At 32.2% G+C, this 24,064-nt stretch overlaps 1 protein-coding gene and 1 long non-coding RNA gene across 11 annotated transcripts in view; one reads left to right on the top strand and one right to left on the bottom strand.

Moving 5' to 3' along the window:
• The first annotated feature begins 3,060 nt into the window (after positions 1-3,060).
• The window catches only part of LOC126929011 (acetylcholine receptor subunit alpha-like), a 406,609-nt gene continuing 385,605 nt past the window's right edge, over positions 3,061-24,064 (top strand). For 3 of the 10 annotated variants that reach the window (XM_050744983.1, XM_050744981.1, XM_050744975.1), the window contains exons 1-2: positions 3,062-3,166; positions 10,098-10,386. In XM_050744983.1, the coding sequence (XP_050600940.1) occupies positions 10,180-10,386 (207 nt within the window). In that variant the 5' untranslated portion in view covers positions 3,062-3,166; positions 10,098-10,179. Of the gene's footprint in view, positions 3,167-3,377; positions 3,522-10,097; positions 10,387-24,064 lie in introns of those variants that run through there. The other 7 variants (XM_050744986.1, XM_050744984.1, XM_050744979.1 and 4 more) reach the window with 6 other exon arrangements.
• The window catches only part of LOC126913833 (uncharacterized), a 380,764-nt gene continuing 377,375 nt past the window's right edge, over positions 20,676-24,064 (bottom strand). The window contains exon 11 of the long non-coding RNA XR_007709440.1: positions 20,676-20,717. This is a non-coding gene — a long non-coding RNA (uncharacterized LOC126913833). The remainder of the gene's footprint in view (positions 20,718-24,064) is intronic.

Genomic DNA, 24,064 nt, shown 5'->3' with positions numbered 1-24,064 from the left:
ATCGGATTTATCCGAATTATGATCATTACAACCTTGAATTCTATTATATTCAAACGCAACTAATTGGGATACAGAAATTTTAAGAATCTGAAATGAGAAGATTAAGAAAACAGGTCACGAAGTAATTTGTTCTATTATCATCAGTGTGTAAAAATGACGATTGGAACGAAATAAACTCTAATTGTTCCAATCCAATTAAGAGCTGCAGATTGATTTGCGAATTCGAATTTGTCGATTTTCAGGCCAGACCAGGCTTATTCTGGAGTTTTAAAGTACAATAGCCGCCAGATGAATTAAAAGAACTTTAATACTTGACAAATAATTCGGTCGAAGTTCTCAAGTCTTTCTACCCTTCATTTTACGCTTACCTCCTTTTTTCTATTTCTCGATTCACCAAGAAGGAGATTGGCATTCGAGATTCAATGATAAATGAGCTGCGCTGAATTGGAACGACCCTTCCTTGCTATTTTCTCTTCTCAGTTTTCTCTCACTTCATGAACTCCCCTCTACTTTGCTGCTTATTCCTCCGCATCCACCTTAATCTATCGGCTTGGCAGCATGCTGCACGATAATTTTGAAGCTGACACGAAACAACTTTTGCTTAATTTCTGAAGCAACGTTTCTTTATTTTCCTTTGATAATAATGTGACATGGATTTAATTAAAATTGTAGAACAATTTTGTTTCATAAATTTTTTATCTTGTATCCTGAGACAAATTTACTTAATAGTAATAAAATTGTCAGCTAACAATAATAAACCAATTTGTTATAAGTATCGGTTGTAGTTTTTCAGTTTTGGTGCTGTTTGAAGTTTCTGTAGGTACAAGTTTTGTTTTTATAAACAACGTAAGAAAATGCAAATGTTATTAAAATTAGGATACACTAACCTTATGTTATTGAAATTTATTGAAAAATGATGCACAGTAAGGATAATTCATCTCGCTCCTGGCATTCAATCCATTTTATTTATTCAATCAATGATCAAAAGATGTATGAATAAAATTTCTTTCTAATTCCCTGTGACAATACAAAAGAATATTTTGTTAAATTTTTCGTTTTTTTGAGTATATGTGAAACGATGTGTCCATACGTCTTTGTTTCTATCTGTTATTTATCGTGCAGCAAATATACATTTATGTGAATGGACTACGCGGAGCTAAGTTTCTGCAAGATATCCCAAGAGTTCCATACACATAACATGCACTATTGGTCTACGATGAGAACGCCACAAGAAATACCATTCAACCGCTTATGTATCATGTGCAGGGACGTATCGATGCGGGCGGCTAGCTCTTTGAATACCCTATAAAACAAGTAGATTTACTATTTTTATAGTGTTCCAATTTAAATTAACCTTTGTTCCGTAAAGTCGCTTCTAAATTATGATATCATAGGTCGTTGAATTCATCTTGATGCTGGCTACTATGTTATATTATAAAAAAACATGTGTTAATATATAAAAAGATAACAGTGATATTAGACAAATCTTAAATCAATGATTTTAGGATTGAAACCGTTTAAACGACCCTTCGTCATTTTTTTTATCTTTAACAGCAGTGGAAGTAATTTAAACATTCGATTTAAGTGCGACTGTATATATGTAATGAAAAAACATATTAATGCAAATCGTGGGCTTGTGATCAGACCGACAGTAGCGAAAAGAAGTCTGAAATGGTTTATGTATGGTGAAGTATCCTCAAGAGACGATTCTTAATCAACATAAAACTTTTAGTATCTTTGAGCAACCATGGAGGAGGAGAATGTTTTTTCTCATATACAAAACCTAAAGGATTGGTAATAGTTGCGATCATCTAAAATAAATAACGTAGTAAATTTAAGAATAAGAAGATCACGTTTCAAAGATTGTTTCGGTTTGTTTTTTTTTCTTATTATATGAAATATTTCTATACTTTGTTTTTTAAAGAGTATTATATTTTGATATTTACGCATTTCGTTTTAAGTGTATTGATGCCGAACTATATGTTTTAAACATTATTTAAGTGATCACTGTAATTTGTGATGCAATTAAAATAAATGTTTAAAATAACAAATGTAAAAAGGAAATTTATTATGACCGTGTTGTATATTCATAATGTAAGAGAAAATTAGTATTATAAATCAGTTTTTTTATTAAATTTCTATTAAATTTATAGAAGGAATTTTAATATAATTTTTAAGAAACCTACTAATATCATTGAAACAACTGATGGCACATTAAGAATCGAAAACAATGAAAAATAATTACTAATTTTTCATAAATGGAAGAAGAATTTTTTCCTAAAGGATTAAATATAGCAATCTAACCCTAACCTATATTATCTGCAATTGTTTTCAAAGTTGGTCTAAGCTTCTAATATAATAGTATGGACTATAATACACTAAAATTCGAGAAAAAGCTGTTTAAGCATAACTTTTAAGCTGCGATACATAGTTTATACTAAAACTCTATATCCTAATAATATCCTAATAAAACAATGATGTCAGAAAAGTGAGAACAATTCTCCCCACAGTAGTTTTTCTTATTTTTAAAAATGAACATTATCTACGTAGGGTAAAAGATACCTTTTGAAGCGAGAATAGAAGATTTCTTTTAATTCTTCGGAACGGCGAAGCACACTCAATGATTCAGATAAGATTAGAATTCACGAAACCGCTGTTAGTAGTAAAATCTCCGCAAGAACTATATCCCATTAGCTCTTCCTCATTCTTCACTCGTTAGTGATTCAATTATCCGCGTCGTTTGCGCAGATCAAAGAAAGGGCTTAATCCTTTCTACAACGAAGCCTTTCGTGGGCGGAGCATCGACACCTTTTTTTTGAGATAGCACCTTGGCGACTATTGTACCAATACACCGCGTCGCGTGCATACATAAAAGCATCGCGCTTATGCGCGCGCAAGATTGGTCCAGATTCCTACCCGACTCTTCGTTGTCCTCTCTGTCTTTTTCTCTCTCCGGTTCTTGGTGTTCTCCTGTTACGCTTTCCCGGCTCTCCTGGTTTGTGTGCGTGCCCAGTGGCGCCGCCGGCCGGGCGAAATCCTAGAACCCTAGAACGACAGCCGAGACTCGGACCCCCCCGTTGTTCAGTCGTGGGTGCAGTGCGTGCGAGTGTGCAGTGGTTTCGGGAGCTGCTTCAACACCGGCGTGGCCTGGAGCGTGCGAGGTTAAGTCAGTGTCATATTGCCAACCCTCGTTGCCATTAATATACGCTTCGATCTTTGCTTATTTTTTTACGGTATTAACGTTTCCTATTTTTCGTCAATTTGTTTACTCTCGTAGTGCATAAACTCTACGCTTTATGACAGAGGATTTTTACAAGTCCATGGATTAATGTTTCGTGTGTTTAGTTCTTAACAGCGTTTGTCATTTGTGTATGCAGATTGTTCGAACAACGACGCGGTTTACGTTTGCCAGGGATACAGTTTAGACTGTTGGCAATTAATTAACCACTTAACGGAACGTGACAAAAGCTTGATACCCTTGTGAAGCAACCGATGGTTCTTATCGGTCGTAATTATTTATCGTAAGTTCTCGTCATTTATTTTTCGTTCAGCTCGCACAGTTAATTTCTTCGAAGATTTATAAACCGTACATTCGTGCAACTGCGAAGCCCGCCATAAATTTTTTGTGTATATTGATGGCGATCGTAATTGGACGGAGGGAGATAGCGAAAAGTGTTCGCGGAAGATAAAACACGGCGAAAATACACCGTGTGAATATCGCGGGCGCGTTAATGACTTGGTGTTGGTGTGTTACGACGAACGAAGACGTCGCGCAGTTCTCGCAAAAGAAGGTCACCTGTTTCATGAGCTGCGATTATCCGAAATAAAATATCATTGACCTAGTTAGCAGCGCAAAAGTAATTAGACATTCAGACTAGTAGGGACCGTAGGTGAGAGCAGAGTGTTGATCGATCCTTCGTCGTTGCCGAGCGCATGTACGCGATCCATCGTAAATTCACGTTTCCACTTGTGTATCGGTGCGTGCGGTGACACCGAGTTGAAATACGGCACGCGGGCCGCCCATCGGTGAGTCGCGATGCTTAGAAGAGGAAATTTAGTCTCGTACGGGTAATTCAAATCTCCAACCAGCTACGAGACGGAAACGAATGGCCGGATTTTCTCCCTAACGACTAACGACATTCATATTCGTTAGCTTCACTCTCTCGTTTTTTCCCCTCTTTTTTGCTTTTCGACGTTCGATGGTGGAATCTTGTTTCCCCTATCTGACCAGCGCACTATCGACCTATTATCGATATCGATCATGAATCTTCGATCTCCATTACGATGTTTCGAGTTGTGCATTGTGTCAGTCTTCTAGTGTTTTCGACTAGTATTAACTGCGTATTTCAGTTTCAAATTTTGAATTCGAATAACGGTACTTTTTACTATCTTAATACGTTTTTACTTGTAGTTTGCCAATACCAATTTTCATTGCTCTGTTTTATATATAAAAAGTCCAGTTGATAATTTGTCGATATCTTGTTTCCAGTAATATGCGACTATGTTTGCAACATATGCAGACATTAAAATCTGTATACACATTCTTCACCAAATGAAACAAGTGAAATTAGTTTAATCATAATTGATGCATCAGACGTTATGAATTAACCGCATAGAAGCTCGGAATGTTCGAGATTATCTTCAAAGATTTATGACAAAGTCGCGAAGAGCGATAGATGATTTATTGGCAGAGGTAGTTATATCGAATGTACTTATTAGTAATATTGAACACTTTATGTATGTTTATAAGTAACTATAACAGTATACCTAATACTATATTCTTTGCTGATATACATATATGTAATCGAACTGTAGATTTCAACATTTATATCCATGTTTAACGTAACATAAATATAACATTTCTATGGGTAGACTGAATGTAACATTTCTTATTCTTAAAAGATAAAACCTAGATAGACAATTGATTTATTAAATATAATAACAAGTATTATATTTTTGGTTTACTTACATGCTTTTCTTTATTACGTGCATTTTTCTGTGCCGTCAAATTTTCTACAAATGTATAAAAAGTCGCAGTCTACTTACGACAAATAATAATGTTATGAGAATAGAAACGTGTTATCTCGCTATTATTATCAGGAAAGATACGCTACCTGCGTTCAGGGTCCAATATATAACATCAGCAACTATTCGTGATTGAATCATAACGATATTGTCTTCTGTTTACGCGAATGTTTGTAGCAGAGCGTAATTTGTGAGTGGAAAACGTACGAGTTGCCAGTTTGATATGCAAGTGGAAAATCCATTGAGCTAATCCTAATCCCAGCACCGATGAGTGGTTCACCTGGACTGATCAGACTACCTGCATAACGATCGTTGAAAATCGGATTAAATGCTGTCAGGTATAGGCTTGAATTTACATCCAGTGGTTATCTCGTTGAATTGCAGCGTACTTTCGTCTAATGGCCTTTCGCAAGATACGCGAATCAATCAGTTGCTTGCCGATTCCCAATGTACCGTTCGGAAATGATGGGTGCAACGTTTCGTTGTCTTTTAATAGCGACACTAGCGTTCTTATTTGCTTTCGCTTCTGAGAAATTAAGCACACCCTTCCGATTTCTACTATTCATTGCATTTGTAGTTTGAACTTTCATGGCAATTACCTTCGACTTTCCGTTGATTACTTTCGAATAAATGATGTATTAAAATGCAATTAAGCGAGTATTAATAACTAACCTAATTGCATACATAGCTAGGATACTTTCTGGTGTTTACAGGTTATCACCTTTGTGCGTTGCCAGTTCTTTTAATTACGGTGCAATGAGCGTTTAATTTAGAATTTTACTTTTATTCCTTTTAGTTAAATTTCCTGTATTCTTTGGATTATCTCTGACTAAATTATATTTTCCTATCGTTGGAAAGTATCATAAGTTTCAGGAGAATAAGAGAGAATTGTTATCGATAGGTACGTGTAATTTTCTATTTTAATATTTCTCTAAAAATATTCTTGAAACGTTGAAAGTCTTTTTCTCGATAGAGATGGAAGTGAATTGAGTAAAATTCGAGGATCCTAACAGGATTAAGAGTCACTTATTTAAATTATCTGTATAAGTATGAATCGATAAAGTATTATCTACTATCAAGTTTGAAATGTCTGTCTCACGAATCTGTTACTCATGTTATTAACGTTTCGTTCACCTGACATTATGATTCTTCTTGAATTTCAAGACTGTCCGACTACAATTTCTTTTCGTAATGAAATATCGTATTTCGCTTTTACTTTTTGAAGAAGGCAATTCTTCTATCAATTTTCTTCCTCTTAGTACCTCAGTCGGAACTTATTAAACAGATTAATCCAACTTTGAATAGCGACTTGACTGACTGTAGTTCGTTCTCTGTAGAACAGGTAATTAATATAATTGCGAATGGCGTCTAAGTTGATTCTAAGTATTACACCCCTGCGAAACATGGAAATTTTATTATGGCGCAGATGCATGGCAAATGGAAGTCTTGGAACTTAAAGTAAGCTGCACGATAGTATTAATAGCTTTTTAATGTCAGGGAAAATATGATTACCGCAACTCTCTTAATATACATTATCGTGGGACCGATGTGCGATAAATTAAGTTATTTAAATTATATTCCGGAGCGTGCTAGGTATTCAATTTTGTACCTTTCAACGATAGGTTAGCGAAGGCGCTTTTTGTCTTTCCTCTTAATCTAATTCGTCGCTTAACGTTTAACTTCTATAAAGTATAAACGGAATTCTAACATTTTTTCTATGTATATATCGTACTTCGTATTTCGTTGGAACCAAGATATAAATATTGTACACGGTTATTTTTGCATTTATTATACTATATATTGCATAATTGTCTCGATTTATTTGCACGATAAATACTCCTAAGAGGACCGAATTTGTTATATAATTACCATAAAATTTGCAATCATTTTGAGTCAGTTACGTCACAATTATTGAATGTTTAATGTTCTCGGCTTAATTACACCTGGGCGGTGTAACGTTCTCCTAAACTGGGTGTCGTTAGCAAGCGTGACGTATCTTTACTTTGCTTAGGTGATGAGAATAAAATGGTCGTTGAGATCGTATTTGCCACTCCTACGTCGAATATGTTCTTCTAGTTGATCGAGATTCTTAATGAAGGTCTGATAGGCTAAGGCAAATACAATTTCTTCCCTGTGAACTTTCTTAATACATTGGATGTAATTGTCTAAAGTTTAGACGACATTTAGAACTATATTTGTTTTTCGTTGCTGAAAGTACTCCTTTGCTGTCGTGTTAAATAATTTTTTATGTTCTTATGTCGTGCTTACAACGTTTTACTAATTATATTTTTTAGAATTGTATTATTTGTATTTTATATATATTTATGCGAATTCATATTTGGATGAACGCAATTAAACAAATACTATCTAAACAGAGATTAATTTCACGTATTATCATGAATATTATATGTACGAATGTTGCAATATATTCTATGTGTTCTCGTATGCATAAAACTCTGCAGTCTAAAAGTCATAAACTGTAACAATCTCACGTTAGTAAATTGTTTTATATTTCTCAAATCTGAATATATTGTGTGATATATTTCAAGTAGACGAGTTACTGAAAATATCCGAGACACGCATTAGGTCTTAAAAATGCAAAATTTTAATTTCTGGAGATACAGCTATCAAGATTCTTCGCTTAATACTTTTTGGGTTGCATCGTCGCACGAGAAGAATATATACTTCGACAGCTCTTGCCAAGTTTCTTTTCACTTATCCTGTACAAGATTTAAATTCAGTTTATCTCGTAAAATATGCCAATAGTATTTCTAGAATAATACTGCCGACTGTTCTGTTTTAATAAAATATGATGAAAATTATTGAATTGAATAAATTGTGTATATATATATATATGTATGCAAGTATATATATAATAAAATATGAAACAACTATTGAAATATATTGTTAGGAAAGTAGAAAGTAGCATAACAAGACAATGGATAAGCAGAGTATCGATACATTTTTGTGTCTCTCTTTTCATTGTAAAGGAATTCTATTGTGTTAAATTACTATTTATATTTATATTAGTTATGTTAATTATATAGTTAGTTATATTACTTAATTATAGTATACCAGTTATATTAATATATATGTGTTAGTAAAATTTGGTTAAGCAACAAATGAATTTTTTAAAAATTCTGTGACATAGTAGTACAGTTTATTACAGCTATTTGGAAATCCATTCTCCATTAAAAAATCTGCACTCGAATATGTAACGAACATTCCTTATCGACTATTGTTCGGTTCTACCATATTAAACAAGCATGTTTCACAATCAAATTTCACTTCATTAGATATAGGAAACCAATGAAATGTCTTATTTCATAGTTTGAAGATATCGATGCAGCTGATATGGTTGGAGTATATACTATTTGAAAGCATTGAAATTCGCGCATTTCATAGATACTTCAATACATTCCATGGTCAGATTGATCGTACACCTATCATACCAGTACAATCTGGAATCATGACAATTCAGATAATTGGAGAAACACTCTACAACATCGCATCTATGCCTACCTGACATTTTCGACCGCTTTAATAGCTTAACGCTGGTGAAACATTTTTTCAAGTACGATTTAGAACATTATTATATGGTTTACAGCTATTTTCGTTGTAGCAGGACTATAGCAGATTTTTATTGCGTGCAGAATACTTTGAAATACACAAAACTGTTTTATTTAGCGCATCCGCAATGCAAAACTAATTAAGTATCTTTAGAGAGGCTGTTGAAAATGATTAGCTCTTTAAGCTAATTTTATGCGAGATATAATTATGTAATGAAATAATGTGTAATAATGTTCACGGATGAACAAGACACGTATTTCAAATTTCAGGATATGTAAACAATATAATGTAACATGTAACAATATTAATTATGACTGAAGTAAATGAACAAATTATTTAAAACTCAAAACCTTTCTTCAAACTTAAAAGACTTGTCATAGGATCGACAATTCAATTGCAGATTCAGCGTTTGTTTTATGTTGTTCTTTTATGTAGCCTAAATTGCGTTAACTTTTATACATGTAGTCATGTAAATAGTGGTAGATGTTAATAGAAAGTGAGATGAAAACAATACAAAATATATTCACATTTGTCATTTACAATAATTTTAGCTTTCTTAACTACTTTTAACTGTAATATTGAAAATAATATATATAGATATCACTGTAGTAGAAGTAATCGTCTCATTACAATAAAACAGCAACAAAAATTATCGTTTCGAAACATTACTGTAAGAAGACTACAAAATCAGTTATTTCACATTCGGTTATTTTTATTTGCATAAAATTAGGATTTTTAGTATACCATACTCGAACTATACCATATCAGAAAAACTAGTATGAATCAACAAATGCGGAAAATTCTTCTACTTAATCTTCTACATACAATCTGAGATTTGTTTGCGTAAAAGAATAAACGTAGTTGATCACAATTTCTCTTCTTAATTTCAAAAGTAGGGACCAACAATTGCAATACAGACGTACATTATTTGGTATCAGTACAATAATGTATTAAATAAAACACAAACAGTATGCAGAGATAAGCAAATAGAATTTTATAAATATTCATAATACTTTTCTCTTATGGTACATTGATAGACTTACAAGAATTTATTGTTATGTACATGATAATATTGTAACAACGTTCAATGTCATTGTACGTATTCATTATTGGAATTATAAAAATAAAATATTGTTACATTCTTTTACATATAGCTAATACAATATAACATTCAATTGAAATTTATAGCAAAATAATCGGTTCGGATCTATAATAAAATAATTCAATTCAGATTTATAAAAAGATATTCAATTCAGATTTATAAGAAAATAAACAATTTATATTTATAATAAAACAGTCGATTCAGATTTATAACAAACTATTCAATTCAGATTTCTACATCGATCACATACGTTATAAAAGTATCGTATCGTTAATATTGTCTTTACAGCGATATTTTCAAATAAAAGATGTTCATTCAATAATTATCTCTGAAATATTACAATTCCATTATCATCGAGAATTCACAAGTTTATACGCGTTTTATTTGATACTTTTTACAGATTCGTGGTTCGTGGTTAGTGCAGCCGAGCAGGAGTTCGATAGGGACGAGTGTGTTAGCCATAGTGGAGGAAGCAAGGGTCCATGATGCCCCCCATAATAGGGGAAACACTGCGCGTATGGTTCCTCTCGGCGTTGGTGGTTCACGGTGCTGTCGCCGGCAATCCAGACGCGAAACGCCTTTACGACGACTTGCTTTCTAACTATAACAAACTAGTGCGCCCTGTTGTGAATACCTCGGACGTACTACGTGTGTGCATTAAATTGAAACTTTCGCAGCTCATCGATGTGGTGAGTACAACTGTTTGTTCTATTTGTTTTGTTTACACCGTGATCTGGCGGATAATAGAAGGGCGTCGTAGCATCCGCGAAATTAGTTTCCCGTGTAATTTAACGAACGAGGAACAAGGATCGGTTTGAAGTTTCTGAAGCCTGCGATTATTATCTTATTATAGAAAAATGGCAGATTAAAATGAAATAAATGTCCGTAGATATAACATCGAATTAATCTCTTAACAAGTTATATTTAAGATTTTCTAATACTTCTAAAATACAGCTGTTTCTTTTTAAACTTTACTCAACCCTTTGACTGAAACTTTAATTTTACTGGCGTCATCTGTACACTGGATCGTTTACGTTCATCTTTAGAGATTTGAAGACTCTTGTATTTTTAAATATCCCTTAAAACTCTTCAACATTCTGCCAGGCTTCTAGAATATCGACCCTTAATTTCTACTGAAATATGTTACCTTAATTTATTTAAGCAGAGCACAATTTAAATGAAGATATAGGAAAAGTAAAAAATTATTTAAAATTATTGTCAGAAGGAAACCAGTACGTGGATAGAGGGTTGAGATAATTCACTCTTTATGCGCGTCAAGTAAAATGTATTTTTCTTGAATAGCGAGACTCGTCTATAGCTTCCCCCAGTTCCTTGCCCACCTCTTAATCCGCAGAAAGACAGAAAAATGTATGTATTTTATCTGGATTGTTTCTTCGGAAGAAGTGGCCTTTGTGCTTCTTACACTTTGCCGGTTTATGGCACATTTCATCACGGTATGCGCAGTAATCGCTCGTCAACGAGATTGAGGGGAAGCAAGGGACCGTGACGATACGCCGTGGTTAAAATCGCACGTAGTAGTGTGCTCGTATTTGGGCTAAAGTGGATGGATACGATTATTCGATTACATGGTTATTATGTCGTTACTGGAAATGAATTTAGTCGTCGATTGTACATACATACATATATGTACCTAATCGATGAAGATTAACAAGTTATACGCATTGAAAATTGGTTAGGAATTACGCGCTATTATACGTTGCATGTTACATAATTTCCTTTTTGGGAAATATTTCTTTTACTTGCGTATGTGATTAGTACTGGTTACGTCAAAACGTATCATGGATGATTATAACTATACAAATCTTCTTTTAGATTATTTCATAAATAGTAAGCGTGGTCGTAGGTTTGTGAATTTATAAAAGTTACATGATATTATTGTAACAATTTTATTGTATTTGTATATTCATTAAAGTTAGAAATTATAAAATATTATTATTTGTTTTATATATAGTATAACAGAGTATTCAATTGAGATTTCTATATTGAATTTGTGCGTAGTTTATACAATATATTGGAATTTTTAGTAAGTAATTTTTAATATTAAATGATAATAATACTGACCTTCCATAGATTCCTTAGTCCTGCATTCGAACTTAAAAACTTATAATTACTACTAAACTTATTAATAAACTCGGTTTCTATTAAACTATTACTGCGAGGGATTACATTAAAAGCGAAAGTAAGAAATCAATTTTAGCAAGTTCTATTTGAGCAATAAAATGTCTGTTACCGTGTTCTTTTAATGTATTACCGAAGCATTATTTGAATATAGCATGCAAATACTTTTGCAATCAGTTGATTAAATAGACAATACAGTTTCAACATTATTTCAAACGCGTATACATTAATATAATATCGAAGTGAATACAGAATATATTGACCGGTATTATGATTTAAATTTGACAAACTGTTTAACATAAAATCGAAGCAGATGATCTTTCGTGATTTCTAAAAGCATTAATGAAAATTCTCGATATCTTTTCGATTCTCATTTTCATTTTGAATTTTTCAGATTATTCTAACTGCGTAATCTTCTAAATTATATTTTGTCATAACAGAAACGGAAGATCGGTTATTTCAATCCTGTGCGAAGCATCTTGACGCGAAATGTACGTTTTCATAAAAATTTCCATCTACCTTTTTGAACTTTTTGACAAATAAATCTGTTGATTAGATTCTTTTCGCCTTTTATAGAATCAGAGTAGGTTACAGCCATTTCACCTCGCGCTCAAAAGAATATGTAAATAGATAAGCGCCTCGCGTAGAAGGTTTAAAAAGTTACACCCTCCAGGAGTATGAGTTCACTACCTAGGGATTCTATGTTACCCAGGGTTCCTCTTGAACTTTAGGACCTTAATTGCGTCAAGTGTTTGATTGACAACCTGGAGAGGTACTGGTCTTTATTAATTAAATACCTCGTGTGATAAATTGTCTTTTGTAGGCACGTGATGATTTATTCTGCCTTAATTTGCATTTAATCATTCACTAACTTTCCACTTTTCGCTTTTTTTATCGCCGTTCGAAAGTTTTAGAACAGCTACTATGTTGGCTCTAAAACTGAAAAGAACAAACTATATAATAAAGATATCAGGAAGTGACATTTCATCTAATTTATATATTATTGTATATTTGCAATTCTTGAAACATGCGCGCAATTTAAAATTCCTCTTCTACACCAAGTATTAAAATTTTATTAAAATTAAATATTTTATATATTAATATATTTTATTAAAACTAGAAGATGTCCCAAGACTTTTGAGTGAGAGTGTATGTACATCTTTAAATGATTTTTGTTAAAAAAAGTATTTTCCACAGGCTTCATCTTATATTATTAAACACGTAATTCGTTTGGACGACAATAATGTCATTATCACTTAAATGTTGTTATGGATTGTATCGAGAATTCATGGTATCGATAGGATAGTATTCCTCAAAATTAATGACATCGTTTATGCTGTTCTTTTATTCAACGTTCTTGTCAATATCCATTATACTCTTATTTCTTGTTGAAGGAATTAAGTTCGCAGATTATCTAGATTGCATGATCTCTAGTATTCATTTCGTAATAATTTTCCACTTGAATACGATTTTCATAATTCACGGAGATGAGATGCTGCATACCAGAGGTTTTATCCAGGTTCAATCGACAGGCGGAATTCAACCTATTTAATTCTTCCGATGCCGCATCCCGAATCTTACAGACCAGTTATATCCACTATGAATTAGTCAAATCTGTCTGGAATGTCAAATAGTTATAGTAATTATTTACATATTTCATGATAGTCAGTCTATTTAAAATATATAAAATTATTTCTAATATTGGATTTTTAAATTTTGTATATTTGAATATTAAAACCATCCGTTTCGCTTATCAATTTTTCTATTATTATTACAAAATGTGGAATCTGTGAATTGTTAAAAAAAATTATTCGTCATATATATCAAACTATCAATCGGTTATTAATATTTATTGTAATATACGTAGCAACGATTTGTCTGTAAATTTTAGTATAGTAGTTATATATGCAATGTCAATGAAATAAAAATAAATACACTTTTTGAAAGATTTTTATATAAAACTAAATAAATTTCTCTTAATCTCTTCATATTTTTTATCCACGAAATAAATGTAGCTCGTTCTCTTTCTCTCTTCGAAAATCGAACCAAGACATTAATATTGGAAATCTATAGTTCGTACGCGTCAGCAAATAAATTAAATAAAATTTAAGAAAGATCAATTTTCCCAAATAGTATCAAGAATTTTATTTTTGGGAGATACAGATTTATTAAAATATGTGTGAAATACTAACACGAGATTTGTCTCGTTTTCATTTATTGATAGGTAGAAATATTCTCTGAAGAAATATAATACCTTCAAGTAATATATCTTATCGTTGCTAAATAGACGTTAACCGAATAAATCTATTAAAATTATTGCAAACACAAGATTGCTTCAATTTTAATATCAACTATATATCAATTACTTATGTGCAAGTATATCTTAAAATGTTTGTATACGTATAACTTCGTAATAACGTATCATTAATGAAGACATCGAACTTTATTACAAGTAATTAAGACAGTTAGCGTACGACGTTAACGAACTGATATTTGATATCGTTTTAACGACGTAATCTATAACGTGAAATTACTTAATTGTTTCTCGATGTCACCTACTGAAGAAGGGGATCCTGAGAACCATTAATGCGCTGAGGTGAAAATACAGAAATTACGGATCTTCTGTAAAGAAATAAGTTCGAGAGGAAGTCGTGGAATTATTTCCATTAGCATGTACTGGTTGTATGGGTGGCGTGGCAGCAAATTGCGTGGCTGTATGCATATATACATTCTTCGGGTAGATTGCGTGGTTTCTCCATGCTATTACGTCGATTTGAGGAGAGTATTCGAGAGTATAGCACGAGTTCTGATAACTTTCCTTAGAATTTTCTTTTCTATCGAACCTTGCACGAAATTAGATTCATTCTTGGCTCCATTGGATAACTCTGATATTTTAATGGACAAATTTTTATTATTTAATTTAGAAACTTTTTTTATCGCATAATTAAGAAAATACATATTGTTTGATAGAGTAGTTACACTACCTTGGTTTTACATTTTAATTCTGGTAATAACGATATTCTTCTAAGATCCAGAAGCCTAACGATTTATTTTTTAATCTGATCATGCACCACGATAGTGTTTCCAATGCCGAAGTTATTGATTCGGTAGTTAAACGGTCTATTTTGTCAAAGTTTATTTAGGATTTAGTATAATTTTTGCACGCGTTCTTGTTTACGATAAACGTGTATTACATTATTTGTTTAATTATACTCACTTCATTGAAAACGTATTTCATTGGAAAAGAAACAACTATGTTATTATGCAGATCCTTAAAAATTAAAATAATTATTTCGAAAATATATCGTTCTACGAAAATATGTGATATAGTGATACATGATAGTTTCGTATGGTACCGAATATGATTTTCAAAATGCATTAAAATCAGTTCTATTCTTGTTTTGACTCTTCAGAATAAAGAGTAGCTCATAGAGAAATAAAGAAGAAGAACTTAAAGAAAAGAGAATAATTGTAATAATTGTTTATTGAAAAATTACTATCACACCATCGATATCGTCTGTGTCGATACTATCGTCTTCAAGCAGCTCCTCTAAGGCAAATTCTTTCAAGTCAACTTCCCAACGTTAAACTTGTGATTATCTTCAAATCCGATCAACTTATCTTCGCTCTTAAGAAGTAGTTTCTCCCCATTAATTTCATGTGCAGCGTGTTAAGAACATCATCGCGTCACGTAATCTTTGTAGTGTATTGATGATTGGTGACGACGCTCTTCTATAATACAGTTAAATAGCTTTATACGTGTTTTAGTTTTATTTGTATTTGGCATATATATAAAGATATAGATTGTTAATTTATATAAAATTATACAATGATATATATGTATATGTATACAAGAGTATCCCAAGTTTAAACGATTAAACTTCACCAATATATTCCGAAATATATTAAATATATTATAAATATATAATAATATATATGTATATGTATGTATTTAATATTCTATAATAATATATAATATATATAATAAATGAAATATGTTATAGAAATAATGAAGAAACGTAATATAAACGTGGATACGTACACGCTTTCTACTATTATTAATAATTATTTAATGCGCATTGAATGAACGTATTATGAAAATAGAAAAGTCTTGAAGCACTGGAACATAATTACAATAGCGCAATCAAGTACACCAGTTCTCTTGCGTTAATGAATAATACACACGACATAATGTTATTTTAACATAAGTCACAGTAACGTTCCATGTAAATTATGTTTACATTATACCTTAATGAGTGTAACTGTTAGTGTGGTTAATTCACTGTTGCGAACACAATATTTTACTATAAACTAGTTATCATTTGCTTCATAGGCATTAACTTATTAATATTACAACGAAATTTTCAAACTGTGTATTATACGAACCATATATGGCATTTTTGGATATTAATTTGGATCGTAGAAAAACAGATATAAGTTATTCTTGAACAATGTGCGCTAATATCTGATAAATATTTCATTATACATAATTTGTCTAGTGACAGCTTGGTTATAATATTAATTAGTTAATTGCTTAAAAATGTTAAAATAATTTGTAGTAAAGCACTGTACTTGTAATTTCGAACTAAATTTCATCGAACACTCCTTTGTGCTTGTACGGTTTGTTCAAATATAGTTTTCAACAGAGAAAGCGGAAACGATGGTAGATCTCTTTTTAAACGTTTTCATTTTCTGTTCATTGTAAAATTGTGCTGTTATCGTTGATTCCTGCGTGAGATGCCCACTTGCTACGAGGGGAACTGATTGGGTGCTAAAGCGCTTCTAAAGCACACGAAATCTAGCGTGATCCGGGTTTCAACACGCGAGGGATTACAGTTTGATCGAATCGAAAAAAAAAAGGGAAAAAAAAACGCAGATATCGAAGTACGAGTAATCATAAATACTGTAAAATCAATTCTTATAATGCTGCGATGTAAATTTTCAATCACAAAACGATAATATGTTTGCAGTGTACTATATATTAATATATCAACAGATAAAAATCAAATTTTTGCTCGCTAATTGATAGAATATTTCGTGCCTATTTATTTTATAACCACTGTTTTTCAATAATTAGAAAGCAGTTTATGAATATTTTTATAACGATAAAGACCAATAATTTTAAGTATGTATATAATTTATTTATGTAATTATAGAAAAGTTAGGAGACCGTAGAATTTGTGTATTTCTCGTGGTTTTTTAAATTGATTAACAATAACTTGCAGAGCAGAACATAGTGAAAATGCAGAAAGTTTTGTAGTTCACAGAGAAATTGGTAATTCAACTCAAAGTTTCTCTACTTTGTATTTCAAGTTTTGCAGAAGTTTCTCCGTGCTATTGTCATTTGAAATTTGCATATTTCTTTACTTTAATCCCGCAGCGATATTTGATTCGTGTGGATTTAAGGGAGAACCAGATGTTAAAGATTTCGAAATCACCGCATTAAAAAAATGTTCTTCTTACATTAGGCATATAGTAATTCAATTTATGAGAAATATATTGAACCAGGGGGAAAAGAAGTTGAAATAAAATATAAAATCAAACTTTTCAACTTAAAGTATATTCTAACAAAAATGAATTGTTGATAAACGTAGATTTACGAAAGTCTATCACACAACAGCGTTATTAAATTTTCCACTTATAAAATAATTGTTGACGCATCATTAACTGTAGCTTTAATCTAGCCCAGCAGGCGGTTTATTGAATTATTTATTCAGTATACTTTACGGCTACTATTAATGGAATCATGCTTACATTGTAGGAGCGGAGTAAAGTATAATCTGTTAAAATGTTGTTTCAATATTTTATGTTCAATATTTGCAATTAATTTTTATGCAAACGATATTTTCATTCAAATATCCAAAATATTTATAAGCTATTTTCTTACGGTGGAACTAAGCCTAATTTTGTATTTAGATTAATTAACGTAGTTTATAGTGCAATAAGAAAGGTGAAGAATATGCATTAAATTTTGAATATATGTGTTGTTCCACTATTGGTGAAATACCGGGAAAAGGAATGATGGTACATGAAAAATAAGTCGAAAATATACGAAGAATTTTTTCCATTTGAGGCGTTGTTTTCAACGAAATCAGCTTTTATCTTAATATCGATGTTATATAATAGACATATATATAATATCTTTTTTCTGAGGCAATTGAAATGAAACTTCAGATCCAAAAATATTTCTTTCAATGTTATGATAGAATATACCATGAATAAAAACTGGAATTCTTATCACTACTGTGTTAAATATTTTGTTGAAAATGACAACATGAGTTCGTGCTCGCCCTCCACATGCGGATGCACTAGTTACAAAAAAACAGTAACTAGAAGATTGTTCTAGATACAATCGATAGACTCAATCGATAGTTTTTAGGATGCTCTTTTGTTTTCTTTTTTTTCCCTGGTCTATGTATGTGCAATAAAGGTTTTTTCGGCTCAGAACGGTGTGATAGATTTATCCGTACAATATAGCAATAACTATTGTGATCCTACCTCTGAATATAGAAATAACAACATATTTTTGTGTGCATCATTAAAGAAATACCTAAGCAAACATTCTGTTCATACTTTATTACAATTTTATTCTAAATATTTTCGTGCATTTCAATTTTTCTTGAACGCGTAAGCACCCGCAGTCTACTCATAATTCTAATTGTAAATGACCTTTGAATTCGCAGGACGATTTAATTTCTCAAGGCTCGAGCAATCAGGAAGATTCATGAATGTTGGGGAGAAAACATCTTAAAGAAATTCTGTTTGATTTACGTACGACATACCGATCTACGTACGTTCATATACAGCTATTTATGATGTTGACGTAGGTATTGCGAAGCTGGCTCCATTGTTAGGATAATCTATCATAAGCACTGTACTCTATGCGCAACCCTGGCAATATATGAGCCAGGTATTCGCAACACAAATGTGTCGCTCGGGTTGAAGTTCTCGAGGACTGCCGATTGAATTCCATTAGAGTTCATTAAGGCGTATTACGAAGTCCCCGCGGTGAGGTGATCCATCGATCCTAAATCGAGCAACGAAGTTTATTAGGAGAAGCGAATAGTTGAGAATTTAAAGTTGAAACTTAGGCTTCCTGTAGGAGTGGTCATAATGGTTGCTACGATTTTTTACACTCTGTCAATAGACCGATAAAAAAAGCTCTTCATCAAAAGTTAAATGCTGTCGAATAGCCAGTCGACTATGAAATCGTCGAACAAAATTTTTGTTGAATAAAAGAGTTATCTGCACTTTTATAAATAGCATTGTATAATTCTTTCTAGCCAATGTATTATATTCGAAAACACTGAAATTTACGGATACGAATTTCATTGAATAACTTAATTAGGAAATTGTCTTTTGAAATTATTATTGATAAACTTCTTTACTGACGTCTAGCGATAAGTCTAGAAGTAATGTGATTTGCTGATAGTTTATAACTAAGTGTAGGTAATATGTGCACTTATATGTTAGAATTTATTCACGTTTCTATTTTTGTAAATATTTGTGGAAGAATATTTTGATAGATTTTCAGATTACAGAGGTGAAATTTTAAGGAAATACTAAAGGTAATTTGATATTAATAGGAGCGTTAGCGAACGCGTCATGGAATTCTAGAAAACTTTTCTGTAATTTTAGGTCACATAATATAGTCGCTGCCATTTTCAGCACATTATGTCTACTGCATAGTACTGCAGTGTCCGAAATTCGACATCACAGAATTTTTAGAAAATAGCAAAATAACGTTAAATTTAGTGATACTAAATTTGTGAATTAATTTAATGATTAATTCTTTTCTAAATAATTTACTCTGTTTTCTTTTAATTGTGAAATATATCTGAAACAATTTTTAATAAGTAATATTTGCAAAAAGTATTAAAATTTTAACTTAAGCGTAACATTCTGCGATATATTTTCTAGTTTCGATGGATGTGTATTTATCAGTGCGTATTTTAACAAAAAATGATGCTTGGAAAAAATGTATTCTCAGTGGCAATATGGCCTGATTTTCAATATCAACAACTTTCCAAATCATTCACTCATTTCCCTATTAATGCGACAAAACAGAGAGCTGTTGGTAAAAAAAATACACGTATTTACGCCACGTGCAGCCAACCTCTATATCTTCGACAGGTGAACCCATTCCATTAAATTGTTATTGTACTTAATCGATTCAACCATAAATTCATGTCCCCATTGATCTATATAGCTTCAATTTACATTTTCGAATATTTGTATAATTTGAGAGAAGATGAATAGTACTTGGACGCGTATACCGATAATAACAGTATAGATTTATATCCAAAAAGATATTTTATGAAAAGAGCTCTAGAGCTTTGGAATATGTTTACAAATTTTAAAAATCTCTTAATCAATAAAGCTACTTTACAATCTATTTTTACTTTGCGTAAGATGTTAATCATTCTTAGGACGTCGCAGAATTCTTCCATGAAATAAAATCAGTGTTATAAGTAACTTATTAAATATGTGTAACAAATATACAAAGCAACAACAGAATTGTTTACCGTTCGACAAAGTAAAAGAACAGATTGGTGATGTTTGATTTAGTTTCATTTTAAAATATTACCTGCTCTTCCATAAATGATATTTATAAAAGATTGAATTTATCGCATTAAGAAATCCGCATTGATTTTCTTTAATTTCAATTGATCTACAAATTTGCTTATTGTTGAGGCTGACTGATAGAGAAACGAGTGGATGAATTTGTAATAAAAAATATATTGAAATAAGTATAGGTATAAGTACAGGTATAGTGTATGCTGATCTAGATCCTCACCCTTACAGTATTACAATACAATAGGAAGAATGATAGGGAGTACGTTCATATATTTATAGCAAAGGACATTACCAAAAAGTTAACCTTGGTGTGTAGCTCTACCTGAATGCTACAAGAAACAGCAATAGCAGAAATCTACTTATAGCTCCTTTTTTTGTAGACCTTGTAACCCAAAACAACATTCATATTGAAAGGCACAATAATATGGACCTCTCCTTGTTTTTAATTTTTTTGCTTCACTAAATTCTACTTTCTACGTAACAGTGGTGTCCAGGTCACGGATATACAAAAAAAAGATGTGAAGTTCTTCTTGAACTAATTACTTCAACACTTATATTAATTCCTCATACATAATCATTTATAGTTAGTAGCTTTTTATCTTCTCTATTTAGAATTTCGCGATATAATATGTATTAGGTTGTCCGAAAAGTTTCTTTCGTTTTATAAAGAAATAATAGACACACAATGTTTCCTGTTTTATACTAGTTTATTGAATTATGCAATATTATATTATAACGAAATGGATCATACCTAATTCAATAAAATAATATAAAACAGAAATTGTTGTTCATCTATTATTTCCTTATAAAATGAAAGAAACTTTTCGGACAACCTAATGTATATTAATCCTGAAAATCAAAGGATCTCGTCAGTCTGTCCACGCTTTAGGTTAATCTCTATTTAATCGCTATGTTAGACGAGAATCAATTTATATCGTATTTATGTTATACCTCTATCATAAAATTCACGAATTTATATGACACTATTTGCTTCTTTTTACGCATAGAATATGCTGGAGCTGGTGGCAAAGTTTCATACACTTAATTCGTACATTCAATGTTTCAAACTAATGTAAAGTCTCCCAAAACGAAAAGAAGTAAATAGCGTTATATAAACTAGCGAACTTCATGAGAAACTATTGCCATTTATTAATTCGCGATAAAAATTCGTCGTTATTTATGTTGTTTCTCGATCAGCCGAGAAATGGAAATATGCAATGGTCATTACTCATCGTTATCGTAACAGGCCGTTTTCTATCGAAAAAGACATACTTTCCGCAGGTGTCGGTAGTTCTCGTACGAGAACGGGATACTGGAACTCTACGAAAGTTTCGCTGACAAATCGTCGACAATCCAGAAATGTAGGTGCACATTCGCGATACTCGCATAGGTGCAGGACGTACCGTTAGAGAACTTTCGCCATAACCATTGTTCATTCAGCTGACACGTACGGAAAGCGTTCTTTGTTTATATTTCCCTGGGTAATCTAGCTTTCTCTCTCTCTCTCTCTGCTTTTTTCTTGTTCACCTTGTTTTGTTCTCTCTACGTACTTCCTGTCTCTCTTTCGACCCCCTTTTTACCCGCCCCCGTCGCCTCCACGATTTTTCTCACGCGCGCATTTTCAATGTCTATGTGCGTACGTGTCGGCATATTTTCAACTGAAACGGACGTAAATTTTTGTCGCTGCTCCGTCCTCAGAAATTACGCTCCACTGCGACAACTGACAAAGCATTCTGGCGGCTGTTCTAAAACTAGTATGGGAATTAGTCGGTTATATCAATGTTCGTTTACTACCTTTTAAACATTTTAACAAAGCAGTATGTTTTATCAAAAGAATGTACTCAACACGTTTTTTCATTCTTATCTTTATTCTTTTTCTAGAAAAATTTCATCGATCTATATATTTTCGTGCTTTAACTATGACAAGTCGTTTGAGGATGTCTACATTCGCAGAGTTTCCTCGAACGAAAGCAAATACGTTTAGTAACTTCTTTGTTCCTTCTGCGTTATCGTCAATGATTATATTCATTTTCTACCTTTGATTTCGTTATTATTATTCATTATTATCTCTACGGGGTAAATGGAACAATATGTCTCGAGATAGGTGCCTAACTTTTAAAAAAATTGCTGAAGATGCTACAATTTTCTTCACATTACTGAGACCTATTAAAAAATGGAATTATAAAGTGTGTTTCACGTAACTGGGCCAAGTTGTAGCTGTGAAACGATAGATGACAGAAAATGTTTTACTAGGCAGAGTTAAACGGTTTCGACTTATATTTCAACTCGTATTCGTCCAGCCTGCACATCTAAAGATTTGAAATTTAGCTATAAATTTTTATGTGCACCAAACCAGTGAAGGGGTATTGCGTTGTATTCTATAAAATTGTAGCTAAAATATCTTGTAAATTATTCAATATTATACTCAAGTGTATAATATTTTCTTACAGAGAGTGATAACATTGATCGGTGTACAAATGAATTTATAATAACATAATATTTATTAATTTTGGCCTTCGCGGCTTTGAAATGGACTTGGCAACTTCTAAACATTCATCCATCTAAACCTTCGCATACGTTCTTATGAATTATAGATCAATATCCTGTCTCTACTTCCTGACATTTATAAGTCATAAATATGCTACTTATTGCTCCCCCTGACTTTGCACTTTCATTTTTCTTTTTCTCTAAGAAGAGGAATATTTTCCTTCCCCAGTTCCTTTCACGTTACCTCTCAACCTTCGCATTCTTTCGCATTTCGTTACATAGCGTATAAATGAATTTATATCTCCCATAAAAAAAAAAGAAATGCTGTTTCTGCAGTGGACACGTACATCAGCTTGAATTTTGCCGCATGAAAATTTGTTGTTTCCTCTACCACTTCGGAGCTATAGTTTGGCCGAATTTTGCGAAACGCCGCACGATACCCCACTTTGAAAGTCACGCTTAGCTGAATTTCCTTGAAATTTGAATTTATTATTGCCTGTACTATCACATTATTGCGTTCACCGCTAAAAGAAATTGGTCGCAGAAGGTTTTAAAACATTCAGAAGATGTTGAATTCCTGAGCCTGTTCGCGACGAAATTAATATTCTCGGCTCAGACTAGATTGGCATAATATTATTAAGTTGCCAAGCACCTCGACGCCGGCAACTTTCAATTAACTTAAACGCAAATCGTTAACAGATAAATCCTTTGAGATCTGCAGCTATGTTCCCCTCGGATATGATTAACCGCATGGTAAATGAACTAGATACGCCAGGCACCTGTTCCATAGCTATCTACGATACTCCCAATGGATCGTAGGCCTCGTCCAGCAAATCAAATTAAATCATGCTGCAGCTCGATTAAATACCAGCGGAAACCACGCTTACACCTATTTCAAAATGTTCGCAAGGCCCCGAACTCGATTAACTACGTAATCATCTACCAGTGACGGCTACCCAGCGACTATCTTCTGCGATTATTGCAGTAATAATTAATACGCATTAAACTTACAACTCTACCGTCGTGCATAACTAACATCTTGTAGTTTTCGATTTAAAATCGATTGGAACGATATGATTTAAAATGAATTTCAGGCAATTATTTTAATATCATGTATTTTCAATTATTTGTTTAATTAAAAAGATTTTGAATTAAAAATTGTCT

This window comes from Bombus affinis, chromosome 2 (assembly GCF_024516045.1).
Source record: "Bombus affinis isolate iyBomAffi1 chromosome 2, iyBomAffi1.2, whole genome shotgun sequence".
Lineage (NCBI taxonomy): Eukaryota > Metazoa > Arthropoda > Insecta > Hymenoptera > Apidae > Bombus > Bombus affinis.
The sequence above is the reverse complement of the archived record's forward strand: the minus strand, read 5'-3'. Positions and strand labels throughout refer to the sequence as shown.